Raw genomic sequence first — 20104 nt, 5'->3', positions numbered from 1 at the left:
CATCCCGCAGAAGCCACAAATGAAGCGCTACATTGATGAACAAGCAGCACAGAGGATAGATACTCCAGTCTCTATTCAAACTGCAGCTACTCAAGAACCCAGAAAACTACAATTTACAGAAATGTTACAAGTCAATGGAGAGGAGGACACATTATCTTCGGGAATTCAAAGAAAGCAAAAGGGTGGATCAAATGCCCTTGTAGAAGCAGTTGGTATACTTGCTTCAGCAAAGGCAGAGAAAGAAGACAAAAAGTTTGACTTTTTGAATCGGCATCTTCAACAACAAGGGAAACGAGGAGAAAGAGAGATTGAATTGGAAAGAGAAAAGTTAGAAGTGGAAAGGGAATGGGCCAAAGCGGAACAACGTCGAACTGATTTACTGTTTCTTCAGCTTCAAGGAACATTGGAGAATTGAAATACTAGTGGTAGAGGCAATTTTAGAGAGTTTAATCAAAATTATTTTGAGTAAGATGTAATGTTTGAATGTGTAAAAGTTGTACTATTTTGGATTATTATTTCTATTTTCAGCTAACATTATATGTTTTACTATTAATTGTTATTTTCATTATTTTTATTTTTATTTCATAGTTTGTGTATTGTTTTATTAATTATATTCTGTTTTAAAAAATATTCACTTATTCTGATTTTCCATTCTGTTCCAGCGTAATGTTCAGCTTCAACTCCTAATACCTCATCCTCCAAGTCTTCATCATTCTCTATCATTTAATCTCCTCCTATTCCTTGTAGCAGCCACCACTCCTCATCATCTTCAATATTACAAAGAAAATTATGTAATACTATACAGGCCATTATTCAAGCAACTACTCGTATATGATTATTTGAATTAGTTTTCTTGATTAGTATTTCTCGTAAAGAAGACTACCTGTTTTTTAAAACACCAAAGGCATGCTCAACCTTAATGTATACCTCTGCTACCTTTCTATTGAAATCCTTATATCCTCCTACTTTCTAGCTCATAAGCGGTTCTTTATATGGTATTACACAGCAACGTATAACTTGATACGCCTTGTCTGCCAAAATATACTCATCTGGTCGTGAAAAAAATAGATTAGGCTGTTTGAAAAATGATGTTTCACAGAAAGCTGTTGGATTAGCAACCGAGGTAGGAAAACTGCTTGAGACAAAGATGAACTTCCATTTGTTATCGCAGATCCCTTGTATGTTTAATGCATATTTCTTTTTTCTATTGAAATATGTCTCACCATGATATAATGGACCATATTGCCATACCATATCTGTGCCATCCAAAAAGCTGACACATCCTGGAAACCCACTATCTCTTTCTATCCCAATTCTCATATCCTGAAATTTAATACTAGCTGGATCTGGCTATTTGATAAGGTGTGGAAGGAGTTGAACAAGAGCAGAAATACTGCGATTACAGTATAGTCTTGCAGTTCCTTCGCCAATACCCAACTGAGCAGCTCCACGAACAGTCGATGTACCATTAAAGCCCATAAAGTATAGAGCCATTGCTAACTGAATCGCGGAAGAGGTTTGAGGATTATTGGAGTTGTTTTTGAAAATTGGATCATTGCGAATAAGGGAGAATAGTTGATTGAAAGAGTCTCATTTCATCCAAAAAAATGCCATAAATCTATCTTCTGACATCATATAAATCTAATATATATTAATTTTCATTCTTTTTCCTTAAAAGTAGTCTATATTTGATTTATTACATACATGGTAATTAAACATATACTCAGTGCATGGTATTGGGTCTCATGGTATAAAATACTGGATCATCAGTATCCTAAGCCCAAGAAACTCAATAATCTCCATTTCTGACTCCCCTATCACCTCTTCCCCTCCACCAAGACATAGTTCTAGCCCATTGTCCCCATCAAGATTTATCATTACAGGAGTGTCAAATATTACTCAAAAAAGGTTTTCATTGAAGTCTTCCAAGTTTTGAGGCCAATTGGAAGCTGAGCATGAAGGTTGAAGGCATGTAAAAAGAAGAGATAAATCATCATCATTGAATATTAATTGAACAATGACATTTGATAACCATATATCATGAAGTTGATGAATGATTCTTGCTTTTTCTGAGGTGCGTGGTATCTGTTCCTAATTGTTGTTGTTTGGATGCTGCTTGTTTTTCTTCTTTACATTTTACATTTTTCCGATTCTGATTATGTCATCTTTACATATTCTGTTACTGAATACTCACTTTTACTCGTTACTGACCTCTTAACCTCCATCTCTACTAGAGGAAAAAGTATTGTCTAGTAAGCTAGACTTATGGTAAGTTAACTGTTTCTGGATGTGCCAACCTTACATGAAAAAGGAAAGTAAGCTATTTTTTTTTCAAGTTTTTCAACTTTGAATACCCCTACTGGTACTCGAGTACAGTACGGTAGTCTACCGTATCGGTAGGTCGTCGGCACCTCTGAACCTACAGTACGGTATGTACCTTCACGACTCCCAATTTTAATGGATATTCCAACTTGTGACAACGGTATCTACAAGAGGAGTTTTTTTTTTTTTAAGTCCCTTCGGCGGTCTTCTTAATTGGTTATTGGAACATATTTGCTGTGGTTTCTTTTCACTCCTCCAACCGGTGCTGTAGAGGCCCTTTTTAAAACTGCACGGTACTGTACTTGTATGGGCAGGAGGATGGTAAGACTTGTACCTGTATGAGGGAAAAAAAAATTCACCTAATAATCAGCCAAGAGGCTCCCTAATTAGGACTAGCATTGTTGATTCACCGTAAGGCTCAGGGTGGCCGGCACTTTACTAACCGTATTGGGACAACGCCTACGGTACGGTATGGCGGTACTAATCTCACTCCTACCGTATTAAGCTCCCTAAAGCTACCGTACTGATACTACCGGTACTGTACAATAGGAAGCACAAGATCTAAAAACCAAGGGAGAAATATTTCTCTGCTACCGGTATAATATCTGCGGGTAAGAAAGGATGTAGAGTGACTTACCCGTGAATATATAATGTTTTGATTATCTTGATGTTAGATGACGTCGCTCTCGACCCTTCATAGCTCGAGTTTGCGCTCTGGGATTATTCCCGCATGAGGGGGTTGCAATACGAGTAACACCGTGACTGCAGCATTTTAGCCATGCTGACCGGTGCTGCGACCAGGTTATCGTGATTTGGAAGTGAATGGGTGGATTTAGCTGGTTCGGCGCTGGGCCAGAAAATGACCCATAAAGAATTCAGCGGGGGTACCCGAGGACTACTTGTGCCGTATATTTTTCGGTTTTTAAGGTATTTCAAGTGGAGTATAAAGCCGGAGCTTGGGTAATCTATCAAAGTAGAATTGAGGAGAATGTATGCGCTTTTCATAGCATGGGAAGGGGAAGGGGTGAGGGGGGAGGTCGAAGGTTTTGCTAAGGAGACTATCGTACGAGTATGATATCAGGGAATGATTGACTACCGGTAGATGGCCGTTTGGTTGGCCACGGGGCAGAAAGCTCAAATGGGGATAGGGCTTAAGCACAATGCCTTTGTCCCCGGAAGGATTATAAGGTATCTTGCTGTGAGCGAGCATCGGTACCTAGTACTTTGGTTTAATGGAAATGGCGCCAGAGTAGTGAAGGAAATTATGGCTCAAGAGGCAAGTGAGGGGAGACATCTTAAGGAGTCTCTTCACTCGGGACAGTGAAAGTTTTGCCGGTAGTAGAAGCAGGGACATGGGGGAAATTACGGTCAAAGCCTAACTCAAGGGGGGACACCCTTTCTTGCAGATCTCGCTCGCCTATTGATCCACAGCGTTGTCTGGTTCTGGAGCCATTTCTAGTTAACAAGGTTATGCGGCACCCGGGTTTAGGAGGCTCATCTGTATGAGCCTATCACCGATTGCGCCGTGCACTAAACGACTAGTCTATCACAGAGAGTTGTGTGTCAGAGTATCAATCCACTGGAAACAGGAGGTGGATTACGACATAGACTATATGTTTCTGAATGTCTGTTGATGGCCTTTGTGTGGTTTGGATTCTGCGATATGACGATATGACGGATAAAAGTATTGATATCATGCGGCCCTTGCAGTTTGCTGATATTTTAGTGATATCGGTCTGGCGATCACTACTCGAGTAGTACGCCTGGTGCGTGCCCAACTTTAGCTCGGCCGCGCACTCGCTCGGAGTATAACGATTGGTCAACTGATACTTCGGAGGGCAAAGGAAGCATCCAATTAAGCCACTGCTCGTATATACCCCTTTGCTTGGCACCTTCAATACCCACCGCTCTACACTACGAGTACTCGTACAATACTAAGCACTAATTATGCCACCGCTTGTGTGAGCGGGTGGGTGATTGTGCGAGCGAATGGATGTGCGGATACATAGAGGCGTGGGTGAAGGGAAACACAAGAAGCGGAAGGCCTCCCGTTTTTTGTAGACAATGATGTGAGCCAGTCAATATTATCCAAAATGCGAACAACGGTATATTTGGACGTGTAGGTTGCTTTGGGGACTCTCCATGACTCTTGGAAGGATTGTGTGGGCAGCTGCGCAGTGACGAAAATTCGTGACTTTTATGTTGACCTGTTTGCTACGATAATTAAGGGGGAAGAAACCCCGCCCCGGGGGAGAAGATCATCGTGGGTTTTCTTTTTTTCATTAGAACAGGAGCACTCTCATGCTTCTCGGGAAACATTCTCTTGTGACCCCCAATGTGTCTATTGACCGGAGCAGATCCGCATAACTTACATCTTCGAACTTATTTAAGGTGTCACGATAGGCTTCGCGCTTTATCTGACAACCTACCCCGCTAGGGAGATGAGCTATCACGATTGCCAAATCCCCGCAAGAGGGGGCCAGAGAGAAAGGAAATCTCACTGTATGATATCCGCGGCGCTATGTAAGGGTTGACCACTTCACGCTTTACCACATGAGGGGGAGGTAGTGTCGCTACTCTGACGATAGTCTAAGTTCAATAGCGAACTATGGAAGTCATTTTTTGTGTTGAAAAAAATGTTCAAGCTAGTTTGCACAGACTGGTATGAATAGCTTTGGAAGCTGTCGGCCAATTGCACACAAATTTCCAAACTTCTGTGCGAATCTGGTGCGTAAGGGAGGAAGGGGGGGTACGAGTAGTCTACAGTACTCGAGCACAGTATCATACTCACTCATCTTTACCAAGAAGAATACAGTACCTCCTCCAGCCGATATCTCGCTGGAGTCCTCACCAGATATTCGGCTCACGGAGGTATTCCCGGCAAAGACGGGTGGTTTAGATTTTAGGTTCCTGTGCTCGTCTCGGTGGCGCGGGCAGCTCTCTATTAGATCGCATGATCTGCGGTATCGGGTGCCTCCTCACAAACCTTGGCGTGTATTTTGCATGTGAATCCAGTATCTGATTCTTGCTTGGTACGGGTAATAGGGACACTCTTATCACATTAGTTTATTCGTTGCTCATATGACCTTTCATTCGTATGTCGAATTTCAGGGAATTTTAGCTCGAGCTAGAGGAATGCTTAGCTTTGGGGAGGTGAGGCGGAGGATCCCCCATGGTGACCCGGCCCGTGGGCGTTTCGGACCCCGAGGATCTACGGAGAGCTTGCTTGAATAGGCGACGTTATTGTCATTTTGGGTAGGAGTCAGTCTCGACCGTGGTTTCGCCAGCACAAGCGAAGGGATGAACCACAGTACGTACTGTACTAAATTTACCAGTAGTAGGCCAGCTTTAGAGGCGGTTGCCAGATAGCGTAGTTCAGAGACAATCGGCAGTGTCGAAGTTGGGGCTCGAGTGGAACAATGGATGTGCAATCAACAGGGTTGGAAAGTTTTCTAGGCACAGTATTATATTGGAACTCCAACTGACAACCCCACTTTTCACTTGGCAACATTAGCCTCTTGTCTGTGAATTCTGTCGAACCAGCAGCGAAATCACATCGTGAACCAGGAAGTCTCGCCGCGTACTGCGGTGAACCCCTTCGAACCGGATGCTGGGTAAACATCCTAGATCTGAGCTGGCGTCGCGAGATCAACTAATGGTGCACAACACCCATGGCACCTAACAGGAGACTTGCATTCCTCCGGATTTCGTTTGGCGTCAGCGACTTTGGGTAGGCATTTCCATGGCCGATATCCTCCCTCGGGGTCTCGCCGGTCTACGGTTGGGTAAAGGTGTGATATGATAGAGCACCAGTACGTACTGTGTAGTGCTTACACATGGGTTTCTGTCAGATGCCCGCTTATGGAGCGTATCATAAATCCTTTTTGATGCTCTCGGGACGCTTTTCTCGGCTCGCTCGCTCATGGGCTGCACTACCATATCCTTTACTAAACCTGCTTTAAATATACGTCATACCATTCGAGGGAAATCCACAAATAATTCTTGATCCCTTGGGACCTTCTCTTTTTATTGCCGTCATTTCCCACATCTCCTAATTCTTTCTACAACCTTTCAAACCTCTCTTTCATCACCATTTGATCAATTGATCATATGGATTTTGGAGGAGCCTACCCTACAGCTGTCGGGGGCGATGCTGGAACGGAGATGGGCCCCCCATCTGGGAGGGCAAAGGTGCCTATTCCGAGAGCTAGAACGTTGAGCAGCAGAGCTGCGGAACGAAGAAATAAGAAGAGGGCGTCTCATGCTTGTGAGCCATGTAGACAACGGAAGACTAAGGTACAACAAATCAAGGTAGTCGTGGGCCGCGGCTAACAGACATTATTTTGACAGTGCGATGCGCAGAGGCACGTCCACTACCCCTCAATTTCCTTTTTTATCTTTCCTATCTTCACTTTTTATACCTTTTTTTGGCCTATCATCCTAACTAATAGCCAAAGGCCAGTATGTAGCCACTGTGCTGACTACAAAATAAATTGCTATTATGGTGAGGGCAAAAGAGAGATGGTGAGGAAGTAAGTTTTTGTTCCGACCATGCCACTTTACGCATGTTACCACTCTCTAAAGACAAGGGCTGGAAATAATATTTTCTAGGCGGTTACAAGAGCTCGAAGCTAGAACGGAGGCTTACGAGAAGCTACTGCGAGAGCTTCTGCCGGGACTAGATAGTGCTATGCAAGCAGCTGTACAAGATGCCCTCAGAGTGGTGAGCTTCCCCTTTTCAGATTGTACTTGCATCCCATAGTGATATCTGCTCTAGCCTCGAACATCTTCTATAGCGGCCGGTAAATCCCCTCGTGAGCAAATCATTCAAGAGAGTCTACCCCCGGACCTTCAGCTAGATAGTGAATCGGAGCCCTCGGACGATTGGGATTCAGATGACAATCCGGACGACCTGGCAGAGGATATCAATACGCTTTCTATCAACAAACCTATCGGGTATATGGGCAGAAGCTCTGAAGTTTTATGGATAAATCTTTTGAAGGAGGAGATCAAAAAATGTCCCGATAGCGTCCAGGCCGATGAACCAAATCAGTTAGAAGGTGGGGTATGGGAACAAGGAGAGGAAGTTGGTATGCATGGCCCAATAGAACCTCCGGCCCCAAGCACTACTCTTACCCGAATTTAGAGCTAACAGAAATATCCCTAGGATGGACATACCACCTTGATGACATCGATATCTCCTTCTCCGGCAAGCAAATTGACGCCTACGCTCTCCCGCCCAAAGACTTGGCAAACTCTCTCGTTAACGTATACTTTGAGACGGTTCATCCGCTATTCCCCATCATTTATAAGGGGCTTTTCAAGAATCAGTTTGAGTTGTTATATCAAACCCGAGATCCTGGAAAGGTTGCGAGAAAATGGCTCGCAATCATGAACCTAGTGTTTGCGATTGGTGCGAGACATTTATCTATGATCGGCGAGAATAAAGCAGACATCTGGCACCATGTAACTTTTTTTCTCCGTGCAAGACTCTTAGGGGCATTGGATGGAGGACTGGTATTTGAGATTGCTACGCTGCAGAATGTTCAAGCGATGGGATTAACAGGAATGTATTTACTGGCAAGTAAACAAACAAATCGGTAGTGTTTTCCGACCCTCGCCCTATTTTTTGTCAAATAATAATACGGAAAGCTAATGTATTGATACTTAAAATGGTAGTTCCTGGAATGTTGCAGGGCTTGCAATTCGCCTTTCGTATGGCATGGGCCTCCATCTCCGAAACGTCGCTTCGACCCTAAACGCTGGCCAAAAGGAAATGCGCGTTAGGGTCTGGTATTCTGTTTGCTACTTGGAGAGGACCCTCGGACTGATTACAGGACGACCATCTGCACTACAGGCCCATCAAAGCAGTGCACCATTGCCCAGATCAAAAGACCTCGACCTCGAATCTGATCCTGCTCAAGACGCATATTTCGCTGCGCATATTAAGTTATCGTCAATCGCGTCTGAAGTTCTAAGCCAATTGTACTCCACGCGAAGTAGATTTGTGATGCAAAAGAGCTGGGGGCATGTTCAGGAGACCATGGAAAGGTTTGATCGACGGCTAACAAAGTGGAAGAGCAAGCTAATCCCGAGTTTGTCATTCAATGGCACTCGCGATAGCAACGATGATAAAACCTTTATGAACCAGGTATACTTCTTCCACCCTTGTACACTTTTTGTCCTAAATTTGAATAGAGGCTCGACCTTGCTCTCCGTTACCACAATATTAGGATCCTGATCTTCCGTCCATGCATCTGCCAATTAGAACTTGGTGTTGCCAAAGAAGTAGGATTCAGTGAAGAACTAAACCGCTCGGGCGCCCAGACATGCGTCAACTCTGCCCGGAATATTATCTCCCTTGTTGCTGATACAAGTGAAGATAAGCGAGAGCAGTTGATGAAGATACCGTGGTGGTGCGTGTTGCACTATCTCGTCGCTGCCGAAGCAATTCTACTTCTTGAAACAATTCGCCAAAGGGCTTCGAACGTTGATATCGGTATTATCAACGATATGCGTCAAGTTGTCAAGTGGCTGCATGGGATATCGGGAAACGACATGGCGAGTATGAGAACGCACAAGCAATTGAGTAAACTTCTGGAACGAGTGTTATTGATTGTAGGGATAGACGCAGGTGATATTAGGGTCCAGGGAGATGAGAGGGAGGGGTCAAGACAGGAGGGCGAGAGGAGGTGGCTGAGGGACGACTTTGCTCTTCATATGGCAGAGCAAGGGCATATGAGGGCTGAGGATGATGTATGGGATTTCGAAAGGGGCTTTGATATGCAGTACTTTTAGTGTCTAGGTTTAAGTAGTGAATTCTGAGAACTTTTCCCCCTAATTGCGCCTCATCAGACCATCGGGTGTGGTAGGTGGCCTTGGGCGGATCACCTCCCGGGCGACAGGTTGTGAAAGGTCAGACTACTAGGGAATTCTGTTTCCCGTTCATTGAATCGCGGAATATATATAGGCTTCTAAGGACTCTATGGAAGTGCTCAAGGATATTGACCAGAGATAGGAGTGGCGGAAGGTTGGTCTGTGAGAGAGTCCATGGGTGTAACATTCGTAGAACATGGTGCACCTCAAACAATTTTGGCGTATTGTGGGGAGGAGGGTTAAATATCATCACCCCTGGCGCCACCAGAAGCCGAGTGAGAGAGAGGGGGGGAGATTTTCGAAAATCACCTCCGGAAATACCGAAGTATGGATTTATAAATAGGCATTAGCAGAGATAGATGGGAGATACAAGTATTGCCGTTAGGATCATAAATTAAATTTCGAGGTGAACTTAAGCGGCTCGTGTGGTAGTTTAATGTCATAAATATCTGAAACCTGCTCACCAACCTCAGCTCTCGCTCATTTCACTTTCGAAAACCCCCATTTCCGGGTAGAGTAGCGTCGAGTTGCGAACCGCTGTGGCATTGAGACCGTCGAGGCCGTGGGGAAGAGGCTATACATCACTTTGGAGCACATTGTAGCGGTTTGGGTTTACGCGGCTGGGGGGAGGAGTAGGATGAGGGGGGGTGAGATGAGAGGTGAGAGGAAGAAATGGAGGTGCCATACATAGAAGGGTATTTTCTTGGCTTATGTGAGGACTTGGTGAGCTTGAGAGTTTGAGGATAATGAGTTTGGGTGTGGAAGCATGAGATGTCACTCGGGTCGGTTAAGAATATATTTCTAATTCCGTGTTCGGGTTCATTGGAATGCAATACATCCTAACGTGTTGTAAATATCCGCGCTAGTACGCACTGTGTCGAGAGAAAAAAATTCTTAATTATAAACCCCCTCCCTTCCTTTCGTCCATTTCTCCAAATGGAGATCCTCAGCCCTTAATGTTGAAAACAATGGTTGAACAAAGCAGAATATGAGTGAGAAAAAGCGTGAGAGAAAAGGAGAGACGAAAACTAAGGTGCAGTATGGGAAAGCAAGCATGAGGAAATCATCAGGATGCGGGATTACGCAAGGCAGCGCAAAGTGTATTCTAACACTTAACACCACCACCTTCACCCTTTTTATCGCCTTTATGATGCTACCTTTTACTCAAAACTGCGTCAATCATCCTCGCCGCACACAACCACTCTCACCTCCTCAAGCCTCTTCACTCCACCGTGTGAAACCTTCGGTCCCATTGTGGTCTCGATAACGCACTCGGTCCTGACCTTCCCTTTGGTCTCTCATGTCTGCGCGTTCTCACAGCATTTACTTATGGCGTCCAGGGTCGTCTTGTTCCACGTGAGTATGCGTCCAGTCGCCACCGTTTACTCCTTTCCTCTTCTTCCTTCTTCTCTCTTTTACTCTTTTGTCCCCCTCTCCTTTGTCTTCTAGAATTGATAACGATATCTCATCCTGCAGATCCACCGTACCTAGAATCTGGTCCTAGAATCGTAATTCTTGGCCTCATATTCTGTAATACCTCCAGCATTTACTACTGCGGTCGGATTCCCGGCCTTCCCGGCCCCGCCCTGGAGAAGTCTAGAGAGGATAATGCCTTTCTTAAGTCTATTCAAGTAATTAAGCAATTTTCAGTCAATCGGTGAACCAATGAATTGAGCTACCACTACCTATCATGCTTCTATTCTTTATGGAGTTCGATTCTCTCCCAGTTTCCCTATCCTACTATTTGAATATCGCGAGCGCAAGGACCTGCAGCCTACCGCCTCATCTCTGGAACACAAGCCCTAGAACCTGGGGCTGCCATTTCTGGACCAACCTGGGCTAGGTTTAAGTTGGGTTGGGCTGTCGGGAGGCCGACCTGGGATACCCATTAAGCTCAAACTTTTGGATGGTGGGGGTGTACTGTTTAGCGCGATCCTGGTTGAACCGGTTCGGCTCTTGGAGTAGACCAATGTGCTCGAACAGTCCTAGGGTCGTGGATGAAATCCCAGCTGGCTCGAGAATTGCAGTAGTCATAGAAGATGACTCGTATTCATACCATGCCAGCTCTGGGGACCTAGCGAGAGGTGGCTATGATAAGTTAACTGCTAAAGATAACTGAGTGACATCCTACCGCAAATATAAGAAGCATTGGTATGGCGTGTTGGGGACTGGGAACAGAAATACCACATGTTAATTTATCGGCTATTACTTTGATCTATGCTTATTGAGCAATCCGAAACCGACATAATTCCACTACGGGTACTTTTTATGCTGGTCCTGGAAGTCGTAATCCTCGATATATTAATGTCATATGCCATACCGCATTGTACTCATTCTGCCATGCATAGAGAGGAGGGGTGCTTCCTCATTGGCTATCCACGTTGGGCACCTCTCATGAGCACTGTCTCGAGTGGAAAGGTTATCGCAAGTGGAGGATCCAAGAGGGGGAACTTCAACGAGATCCTGATACAAGATGGCGGCTCTGGCCTCAACGGGTAGCTATTATTTCCTGAGTAACCACGAGGTATGATACTTGTAGCCGTGCCAAGGTTAGGGCGCCAACTGAGACTCGTTCTGGATTTAGCACTTGTATGTTAATTTGCCAAGTTTGGGCTAATTACAGGTTGATACCTTGGCATATATCTATCGACCGGTTTCGCCAGGGGGATTAGTAGTAGAGTGGTTAACATGTCCAAGACGTCTCCTTGCGCCGGCAAAAATCTCGACCCATCGTGCTTCCAAACCGAATTATCCCCATGAAATCTGTCTTCTCTCCGTCAATGTTCAGGGAATGTTCCATTATCATCTAATAGAGCCATAATCCCCACAGGAGAAGTGGTTGAAAATCCTACTCTTATTCGTTACCAGAGGTAAAAGGTATGGGTACAGTACAGTACAGTATACGATCACTGTCATTCACCAAATTAACGAGCAATTCGACATGGTAAAGTAAATTTAGTTTGTGCGCTGTCAAGCGCATTTAAAGGTGTTACAAGTACCGGTGTGTGTCTGCCAGAATTTCCTGTGCAGTGCGGTTGACTGCGATAGACTGCTCGAGCAGAAATGGCCGGATGCGATAAGAGGTTCTGTTCATGCTTTGATAGTATGGATACAGGGACGACTAATTTGGAATATAGCAGTCTTAATTCGACTCGAGTATGTGCGGGTCTGGATATAACAAGCGGAAAAAAGGATTAGTAAGAACCTATCGGGTACAGTACTTGTCGTGAGCAGCAGCTGGTCTCGGTTTCTGGCTCCTACAATGCTTGCACTTGATACAGTAGACTATTTCTTTTCACGGCGTTTTATCGATCGACCACCACAACCCCTGCTTTGCCGCCGCCGCCACAAATTTTCAGGCTTTTTATGACATTTGCCCGAGTACTACCCGTTTTCAAAAGTATCCGGACGCCTTGGCACTTATATTGCCTATCTTGGCGCCAAGGCGTCCGGATACTTTTGAAAACTACTTGGTATCATCCGGTGGGAGAGGGCGAGCAGTCGAGTTTCTCGAACCAGGATGCCATAATTTTTTTCACCGATGAAAAACGCTATCGCGATCAGCAAATTATCCAAGAATTTCCCCAGAGTCACAAGTCCTTAGAGAGCTCTAAAAAATAAGATAAAATACAAGTGTTCTAAACCCTCTTTTTTTAGAAAAACAATCTAACTCATGATCCGATCATTTCAGGTAAAAGCGTCACGCCCCCTCAGGCGCGTTGCCCCGCAACGCGTCCGTATACTGGTAATTGATTTTTCAATACGCGAAACCCTCCCAAGAATCGTCTACAAACCCCGGCACCGTTCATCAGCTATCGCGACCACCACTGCTGCCGCACAACGCATGATGCAAGAGCCTCCCGTGGGCGGTTCTGCTGGTTCGAGTCTCGGACAGTTCTCGCTTTCCCCGTTATCCTTTTCGGGGAGCCAGAGCTCCCCGTCGTCGGCGAAAAAACAGAAGACCTTTCATACACCGGGCTCGGCTAATCCGAAACAAACGCTGTTGAAGCCGCATCAGTCATTACTCAACACGTTGAAGAAGTCGCAAAGCCCTTTTTCCCCCCAAGGCGCCAGAGGGAAAACAGGGAAAAATGGTTCTATATTGAATTTCTTTAAACCGGCGTCGGAAGGAAAGGATGCGGGCGGTGGTAATGGATTAAATGGAAAAGAACCCGTGGAAGTTGGTGCAAAAAACGACAGTTTATTCATCAAACATGGAGGATACAACTTGGATGTCTCTGACCCGGAAGATGAGGGCGGGGATGATAGTTGGTCTCCGGAATCTAAAATTGTTAGTAGGCCGGACTTTATAGACGAGCTCTCGGAGGTTGAGAAGGACTCCCCCACAGGGTTGGGGGCTCAGGAGGTTTTGGGAGATCAAGAATCGAATCCGGACGGCACTCTCGAACTTGAAGAAGGTGTTGTCTTCAAGGAAGGGACCGGAACTAAGGAATGCACACCACCTCCACCGTCATTACAAGGTCGGACCCCAGTCCATGCTACCCTACCGGAGACACCGCCACCAAAGCCTAACATCTCTGCAGACATGGTCTTTGGCCCAGGAGGTTTGAAACTGGATCCGGGTCGCTCAATGCTGTTTAGTAGAAAGGGCTCTACACCAAGTCCCTTTCGTGGGCTCAGAAAACGACCTTGGGCAGATGTTAATGACTTAGATGCACCAGATGATAGGTCTTATGTGAAGAGCGCTGATGATCTAGCCTGGAAATTAACGCTAGAAAAAGCTATAGCTGAGGAAAAGGCTTCGTATGTGCCAGAGGACAAGAGGGGTCAGTTTATTAAGGAACCGTCCACTGAAATCGGTGGGTTCCCGCCGAATGGATCGCAAATAGGCAATAGTGTCTTGGTTGACGATTTCGAGAATATCGAGGACTTTGAAGAGGTGGGGTTTGAAGAAAACGAGGACAGACATCTTTTCGATCCAATCTCTGGGGCAATCGAACAGGGCTTTCAGGACTTGGATGATCTTTCTCCTGAGGAAATTCAAATGATCATGGAGCCAGATAGGACTGGAAGCCGGGATATATCGCGGGATGAGGAAATACTACATTGTCCAATGTGTGCCGCTGAAATTTCACATTTATCAGAGAGAGACGCAAATGCTCACGTCAATGGCTGTTTAGATGGCAAGCCAGTACCCCTACCATTTCCCAAGCCCAGCGTACGTTCTCCAGTAGTATCTCCGTTCTTCTCTAAAGGCCCTGCACACATATCGAAAATTCCAGAGTCACCCTCAGCATTCACAAAAATAATGTCTCGAAACATCGAGTCACAGGCATGGGCGTCTGCTGCCAAGTCTGAGATGGAGCCGCGTGGGAAATGGGGAGCGCAGAAAACATGCCCGTTTTTTAAGATGCTATTTGGAGGGTCAATAACCGTGGATGCGTTCAAGTATGGCAGCATTCCTGGGTGTCAGGCATACTTTCTTAGCCACTTCCACAGTGACCATTATGTTGGTCTGACTTCTAAATGGGACCACGGCCCTATATGGTGTTCCCGTGCTACAGCCAACCTTGTGCGCATGAAGTTGAGAGTCGATCCTAAGTACGTGCAGGAATTCCCATTTGAAGAGTGGACGGATGTGGTTGATGGGATTCGTGTGAGAGGGTTGGATGCGAACCATTGTCCGGGAAGCATGCTATTCTTATTCGAGCAAGACTGTGTCGGAAGGCTGGGCAAGCAGAGAATTCTCCATTGCGGCGATTTCAGAGCTTCGGCAAAGCATCTGAATCATCCTCTGTTGAGACCGGGAAAAGACGGCGTTAAGGGACAAAAACTGGATTCGGTATACCTGGACACCACATACCTTAATCCGAAATATGCATTCCCTAGTCAAAAGAGTGTTATCAAAGCTTGCGAGGAGCTTTGTGTGGGACTTAATAAAGAATCAATTGATGGTCAAGGAGGGACGTTCGCGAAAACAGCAACTCTGATGAATAGGATGGGAAAATTCGTACAAGGTAGCAAAGTCGGTGGTAAGGGGAAAGGGAAGCTCCTCGTTGTTGTGGGGACCTATAGTATCGGAAAAGAGAAAGTCTGTTTAGGCAAGTCACCTACCCCGGACAATAAAATTTATTGGATATTGTGGTATTAATTATTACCAAAAATCAATAGGAATTGCAAAAGCTCTTTGCTCCAAAATCTTCGCACCACAAGATAAGATCAAAATTTGCCAGTGTCTTGAGGACGAAGAGCTTAATTCGAGATTGACCAGTGATCCGAACGAAGCCCAGGTCCACATGACACCGCTAATGAAAATTAACCCCGAGGTTCGCTCTCCTCTTCCAAGAAACACCCCGACCGCTAATAATGGACACAGACTCTGCGAGACTACCTCAACAAGTTCAACCCACATTTTTCCCGCATAGTCGGCCTTCGCCCCTCCGGCTGGAGCTACCGAGTAATTTCCCCTGTAACTCACGATACACCAACACAATAGCTAACGAAAATGAACCTAGCCGCCATCAAACCGCCTTACAGACTCTCCCTCCGTAAACAATGTCCTTCACTCTGCCAGTTGGAAGGGGGAGTACCGGCTCTCAGAATTGCTCCCTCAGCACGGAAGTACTAGAGAGTCAAAATGTTATTCAGTGCCATACAGCGAGCATAGCAGTTTCCGAGAGCTGACCATGTTCTGCTGTGCGCTAAATATTAGGAAAATTATTCCTACTGTCAAGTATTTCTCCTATTCTTCCATACTTTCGCTTCAAATTGTTGACGAAGGGGCCGTAGTATTGGCAGTGAAGCAAGCAGAGATAAGATGAACAGGTGGTTTGAAAGGTGGGAGGCTGAGAAGAGGAGAAGTGGGCTTTTTAAGATAGAGGACGAGGAGTTTTAAATTCTGAATAGTGGTTCTGACACGGCGTTCCGAAAGGGTACTACTGTTGATGGGGCTATGTATTATATATTCAGTTTTTCGTGTGTAATGACGTTTATGGCCGCACTTCAGTGTTTTCTCCCAGAGTTTTCGTTTTCATTCCATATGTATGTATCTATACTGTATAGTAGGTACATACAGTAGAGCCTTTGTAAATGACATTCGGTGGGATACGAATACCAGGGTGAGCGGTTTTTCTCTACATCTAGCAATCAAGCAGGATCCCTTAGCGATAGTGCTCGATACATAGATTTCTTAATCCCTGTCAGTCCGGTCACCCACGTCCATACCCGAGTACTGTACTGTACCAGTATTATATAGTATCATACTGTCTCGGAGCACACACCGGAAAGCGACCCGGGTGAATCAAGCCCGTGCTGGTCCTACTACTTGTAAATTACCGGTGATAATCCAACAACCCTCTATTCCTCGCGATTCAACCTACTCCTTACTCATGCTCAACACCTGGCCAGAACATCACGCGGTGAACGAAAAGAAAAATAATCGCATAATCGTGACCAAGGCAAGTTACAGCTCCCTTCCGGCCAGGTCCTGACCATTGGGGGGAAAAAAAGAAAAGAAAAAAAAGAGGCCTACAAACCCCCGCCCGATACGCAATACCGGTACCTACACGGAAAGAGAAAGAAGGGGAAGGGGAATAAAACAAATAAGGGGGAATAAAACAAATAAGGGGGATTAAAGTGGAGGAAACGAGAAGAAATGCGTGAGATGGATGGTGGGTCACGCCTTCCAAAGTCTCAAAAGCACCTCTTTAGGAGCTATCGTCAACGTCAGGTCCATCATCGGGCCCGTATACGTATCAGCAACTTCAATCCTTGCATACTTTTGCAAAATCCTGGTAACTGTGTAAGAGGCTTCGGTCAGGGCGTATTGCTCTATTCACACCAAAAGTTAGCAACTGTCCTGCCGATATCATACTACTGCCAATGCTATCACTGGGTGGAAAGGCATACGCCCAAGACAAATCCTCGGCCCCCCGTTGAACGGCAGGAAGTCCCACCCTCTCCCGACTCCCTCTCCCCACCTCTCGGGCCGAAATGCGTCCGCATCCTCGCCGTACAGGTCCTTTCTCCTATGCAGTCCATAACAAGTATAGTCTACCCTCTGTCCTTTGGGTATGAACACGGGCGATAACCCGTCCTCCCCACCGCCGCGCGGGAGGACGGTGTTGCGCACGGCGGTGCGCCCATTCAGTGGGACAGAGGGGTACAGGCGGAGGGTTTCGTTGAGTACGTAACGGAGGTATGTAACGTCTTTAAGGGCGGAGAAGGATGGACGCTTTCCCTCGCCATCGCCGCCGGTGCCGAATGCCTCGAGGATCTTTTCGCGGAGCTTCTGGTAGATGTGGGGGTGGCGGGCTAGGAGCCAGAATGTGAAGCCGAGGAGGCCAGCAGTTGTATCCCTGTTAACTCTCGTTAATTGGCCGGTTACGAGGAAGGAGGGCGTGGGAGGTGGTTACCGTCCAGCAAGAAGGATATTCAAGATCTGATCGCGAAGGTACTTCGGATCCTTGGTTTCAGCAGCAATAGCATCTAGAAAAACATACTTGTTCTCAGAAACCTTCCTCGTACGCTTCTCGGGGTTCAGCGCCATATCGACGTATCTATCTACAAGCCTATGCACAATCGCATTTGCATCTCTAAACTTCTTCGGGTTCACCATCCAGTACAGCCCCCGTAACCTCGCGCGCTGAATCAAATACCCCTGAGAAACGTTGAATGCCTGGGCGAACGACATCTCCTCTTTCCCTCTGCTGATAGTCCCGGTGGGGATTAGCTTGGGCGAAAGCAACGAGTCCACACTCTCCCCGAGCAAAAACTCGGTCGCGGAGTCCAACGTCAGGCAATAAAACAACGGCTGCAAGTCCGCGGCTTCACCATCCGCCCCTGGTAGCCGGTCCATCAACCGCTGTACGTGCACCTCCAACGCTTCGACATCACTAACTTGCTCTCTCGAAAACTGCGGCCTCAAATTCGCCCTAGAATGCTCCCATCCAGCACCATCAAGCGTGAATATCCCGTCTCCAAGCAGTGGGTAAAAATTATCGTGACGTTCAGGGCCCAGAGAAAAGTCCTTGAAACTTGTGGCGAGGATGGCTTTTATATTCTCTGGCTCGATGGTACCGATTGTTGTGCCGATCAGGACACGGCCTTTCCATGTATTGCCGTAGGTTGGATAGCGGTTTGCGATGTGCTCGAGGGCCTCACCGCGCTTGGCGGCGCGCATTAAGCGCACCCAGTTTGGCAGGCCCAGGAAGGAGGAGGGGAGGCGGCGGGGTGGGAGACAGTTGTGGGATTTGGCGAATTTACGGTTTTGGTGGGCTATTATAAGGCAAGCTATCAGCTTTGGTAGGAGGTAAAAAGCGGTAGCCAGGGGGAAGAGGAGCTTGAAGGCTAGCTCCATGTCGACGATGGGTTAATCGTGGGGTCGTTGGGAGTCGATGTGAAGTTGAGTGAAGTGCTAATTTACGTTTTATCTCAGCAGTCGGACGGGAAATGGAGAAACAAGTTTATTTATGCTTCACACGGAACCTCGGTAGTCCAGCCCACACTCACTCTTTTTTTTTTTTTTTTTTTTTTCATTATCCCTCGCCGTAGTAAGCACACCTCCTCTTGTATGATAGAATACTATCCCACAGCACTGGTACAAGTACTATACTACCTAGTATGTTAATCAATTATCCTTGGTTAGAACCGCCACGACACGCCTGTTACCCCCCAGCCCCCAGCCTCTCAACCGCATTTCCGGATCCCGTACACCTGGTATCATACTGCTCTTGCATCATGCGCTAACCCGATCCGTCAATTCCAGCTACTGTTCTAAATCACTACTGCACCGGTACAGTTCTTTACTTGTACTCGAGTACTCGAGTAGGATTCAACCGTTGATGTGCTGTGCTCAAAGTAATCTGCCCTCTGAACGTTACAAGTAGCAAACTATAATTAAGCCGAGGTGGAAAAAGGATCAAAGGCTATTGCTGTTATCGATGGCCAAGACCCTAGACCCTCTAGGGGGTGGAGGAACTATCCGGTGACTCGGTGCCGCCGAGACTGAGCATTACCGGTGGTTGCGATAGCTGCAGGGTATTAATTGTATGAAACCAGGTTGGGTATTGGTTGGCGGGGTTTTGTCGTCGTGGTTTGCGTCAAGTTATCGCTGGCTACAAAACTTGACTTGGAAATGGATGCATCCATGGGATAATACCCTACGATATTGACGATTGTCAATTTGTGCTTCGGGTGTACTGTACTGTACCGTGACACCGAGGTGCCTACTTGGAAAGCGCTCAAGAGTGCTCCCAGAGCGCAGTATCATACTGGGGTGTGTTTGAGCACACCACCTTACTTGAGCACTCATGCGCTATACTTGCCTCGCACTGAACAGCAGGGAAGTGTAGGTCGTTCCTACAACACCATTACGAAACGGCAGCCCGATAATGCCATATCATCCAAACACCCCCGGAGTTGGCGATAATTTTTTAAAGCCCGTGGAATCTGCACTAAGAGGGCTGATATCCTCGGTCTCGCCGAGCCAATTGTATCACGGGGTAAGCGAGACTCATCGTGAGCTGAGTTGAGAAAACCAACTTCATCCCACGAACAGCCAACCCACCCCAAATGCGCAGGAGCGAATACCTTGGAGCCTCATAGCCTGTCACTCTCACTCCCACACCACAGCCAATCACCCAAACGCCGTTTCAGGATGCGCTTCCCGTTTGCGGAAAATACACAGTCAGCCGGTCGGTCGGTCGGACAAAAAGTCTTGGTGGGACAGGCTTTCTCTTTGCACCTTTAACGGCGCCCCCGAACACAGACTACTAATTGCGCCATACCCCTCCCCTATTATAGCGCCCGTGATCTCCGGCAGAGGGAGGAATTTCGCTCCAGCAAGAGTTTTGTCCGGTTGCTTTATTTATTCCATATTGTTCCGGATTTTCCGCTGGATATAATTAATTGTGGGCGCCATCAGATTAGGCCCTTTTTTGAGCTG

The 20104-nt window shown here is 46.5% G+C and overlaps 3 protein-coding genes; 2 read left to right on the top strand and 1 right to left on the bottom strand.

Moving 5' to 3' along the window:
* The first annotated feature begins 6396 nt into the window (after positions 1-6396).
* GSTUM_00009188001 (uncharacterized protein) lies at positions 6397-9303 on the top strand. XM_002840544.2 has 9 exons: positions 6397-6618; positions 6774-6854; positions 6934-7045; positions 7100-7412; positions 7490-7922; positions 8002-8373; positions 8404-8473; positions 8521-8887; positions 8951-9303. Exons 1-9 carry the CDS (start codon positions 6584-6586, stop codon positions 9118-9120), a joined length of 1953 nt encoding a protein of 650 aa, XP_002840590.1. The 5' UTR covers positions 6397-6583; the 3' UTR covers positions 9121-9303.
* A 3568-nt stretch (positions 9304-12871) lies between these two features.
* GSTUM_00009187001 (uncharacterized protein) lies at positions 12872-16054 on the top strand (the record flags this gene model as incomplete). The annotated part of the gene is made up of 7 exons (XM_002840543.1): positions 12872-15169; positions 15204-15254; positions 15331-15393; positions 15450-15485; positions 15536-15616; positions 15675-15892; positions 15949-16054. The coding sequence occupies 7 exons, from the start codon at positions 12872-12874 to the stop codon at positions 16052-16054; spliced, it is 2853 nt and encodes a 950-aa protein (XP_002840589.1).
* A 74-nt stretch (positions 16055-16128) lies between these two features.
* Positions 16129-18579, bottom strand: GSTUM_00009186001 (uncharacterized protein). XM_002840542.2 has 3 exons: positions 17574-18579; positions 17068-17516; positions 16129-16989 (listed from the first exon to the last, which is right to left on the bottom strand). The coding sequence occupies exons 1-3, from the start codon at positions 18515-18517 to the stop codon at positions 16835-16837; spliced, it is 1548 nt and encodes a 515-aa protein (XP_002840588.1). The 5' UTR covers positions 18518-18579; the 3' UTR covers positions 16129-16834.
* Between the last annotated feature and the right edge of the window lie 1525 nt (positions 18580-20104).

Source organism: Tuber melanosporum, assembly GCF_000151645.1.
Source record: "Tuber melanosporum whole genome shotgun sequence assembly, scaffold_53, strain Mel28".
In the NCBI taxonomy this organism is placed as follows: domain Eukaryota; kingdom Fungi; phylum Ascomycota; class Pezizomycetes; order Pezizales; family Tuberaceae; genus Tuber; species Tuber melanosporum.
This window is presented reverse-complemented; position numbering and strand designations above follow the sequence as displayed.

What these genes read in the sequence shown, in the direction of transcription:
- GSTUM_00009188001 (XM_002840544.2), top strand. Translation starts at nt 6,584, where the DNA reads ATGCTTGTGAGCCATGTAGACAACGGAAGACTAAG. An exon ending in AAAAGAGAGATGGTGAGGAA is followed by an intron (nt 6,855 to 6,933) that starts GTAAGTTTTTGT and finishes AATATTTTCTAG; the next exon opens with GCGGTTACAAGAGCTCGAAG. An exon ending in GGAACAAGGAGAGGAAGTTG is followed by an intron (nt 7,413 to 7,489) that starts GTATGCATGGCC and finishes AAATATCCCTAG; the next exon opens with GATGGACATACCACCTTGAT.
- GSTUM_00009186001 (XM_002840542.2), bottom strand. Translation starts at nt 18,517, where the DNA reads ATGGAGCTAGCCTTCAAGCTCCTCTTCCCCCTGGCTACCGCTTTTTAC. An exon ending in AATATCCTTCTTGCTGGACG is followed by an intron (nt 17,517 to 17,573) that starts GTAACCACCTCC and finishes GAGAGTTAACAG; the next exon opens with GGATACAACTGCTGGCCTCC. An exon ending in GCCGAGGATTTGTCTTGGGC is followed by an intron (nt 16,990 to 17,067) that starts GTATGCCTTTCC and finishes TGGTGTGAATAG; the next exon opens with AGCAATACGCCCTGACCGAA.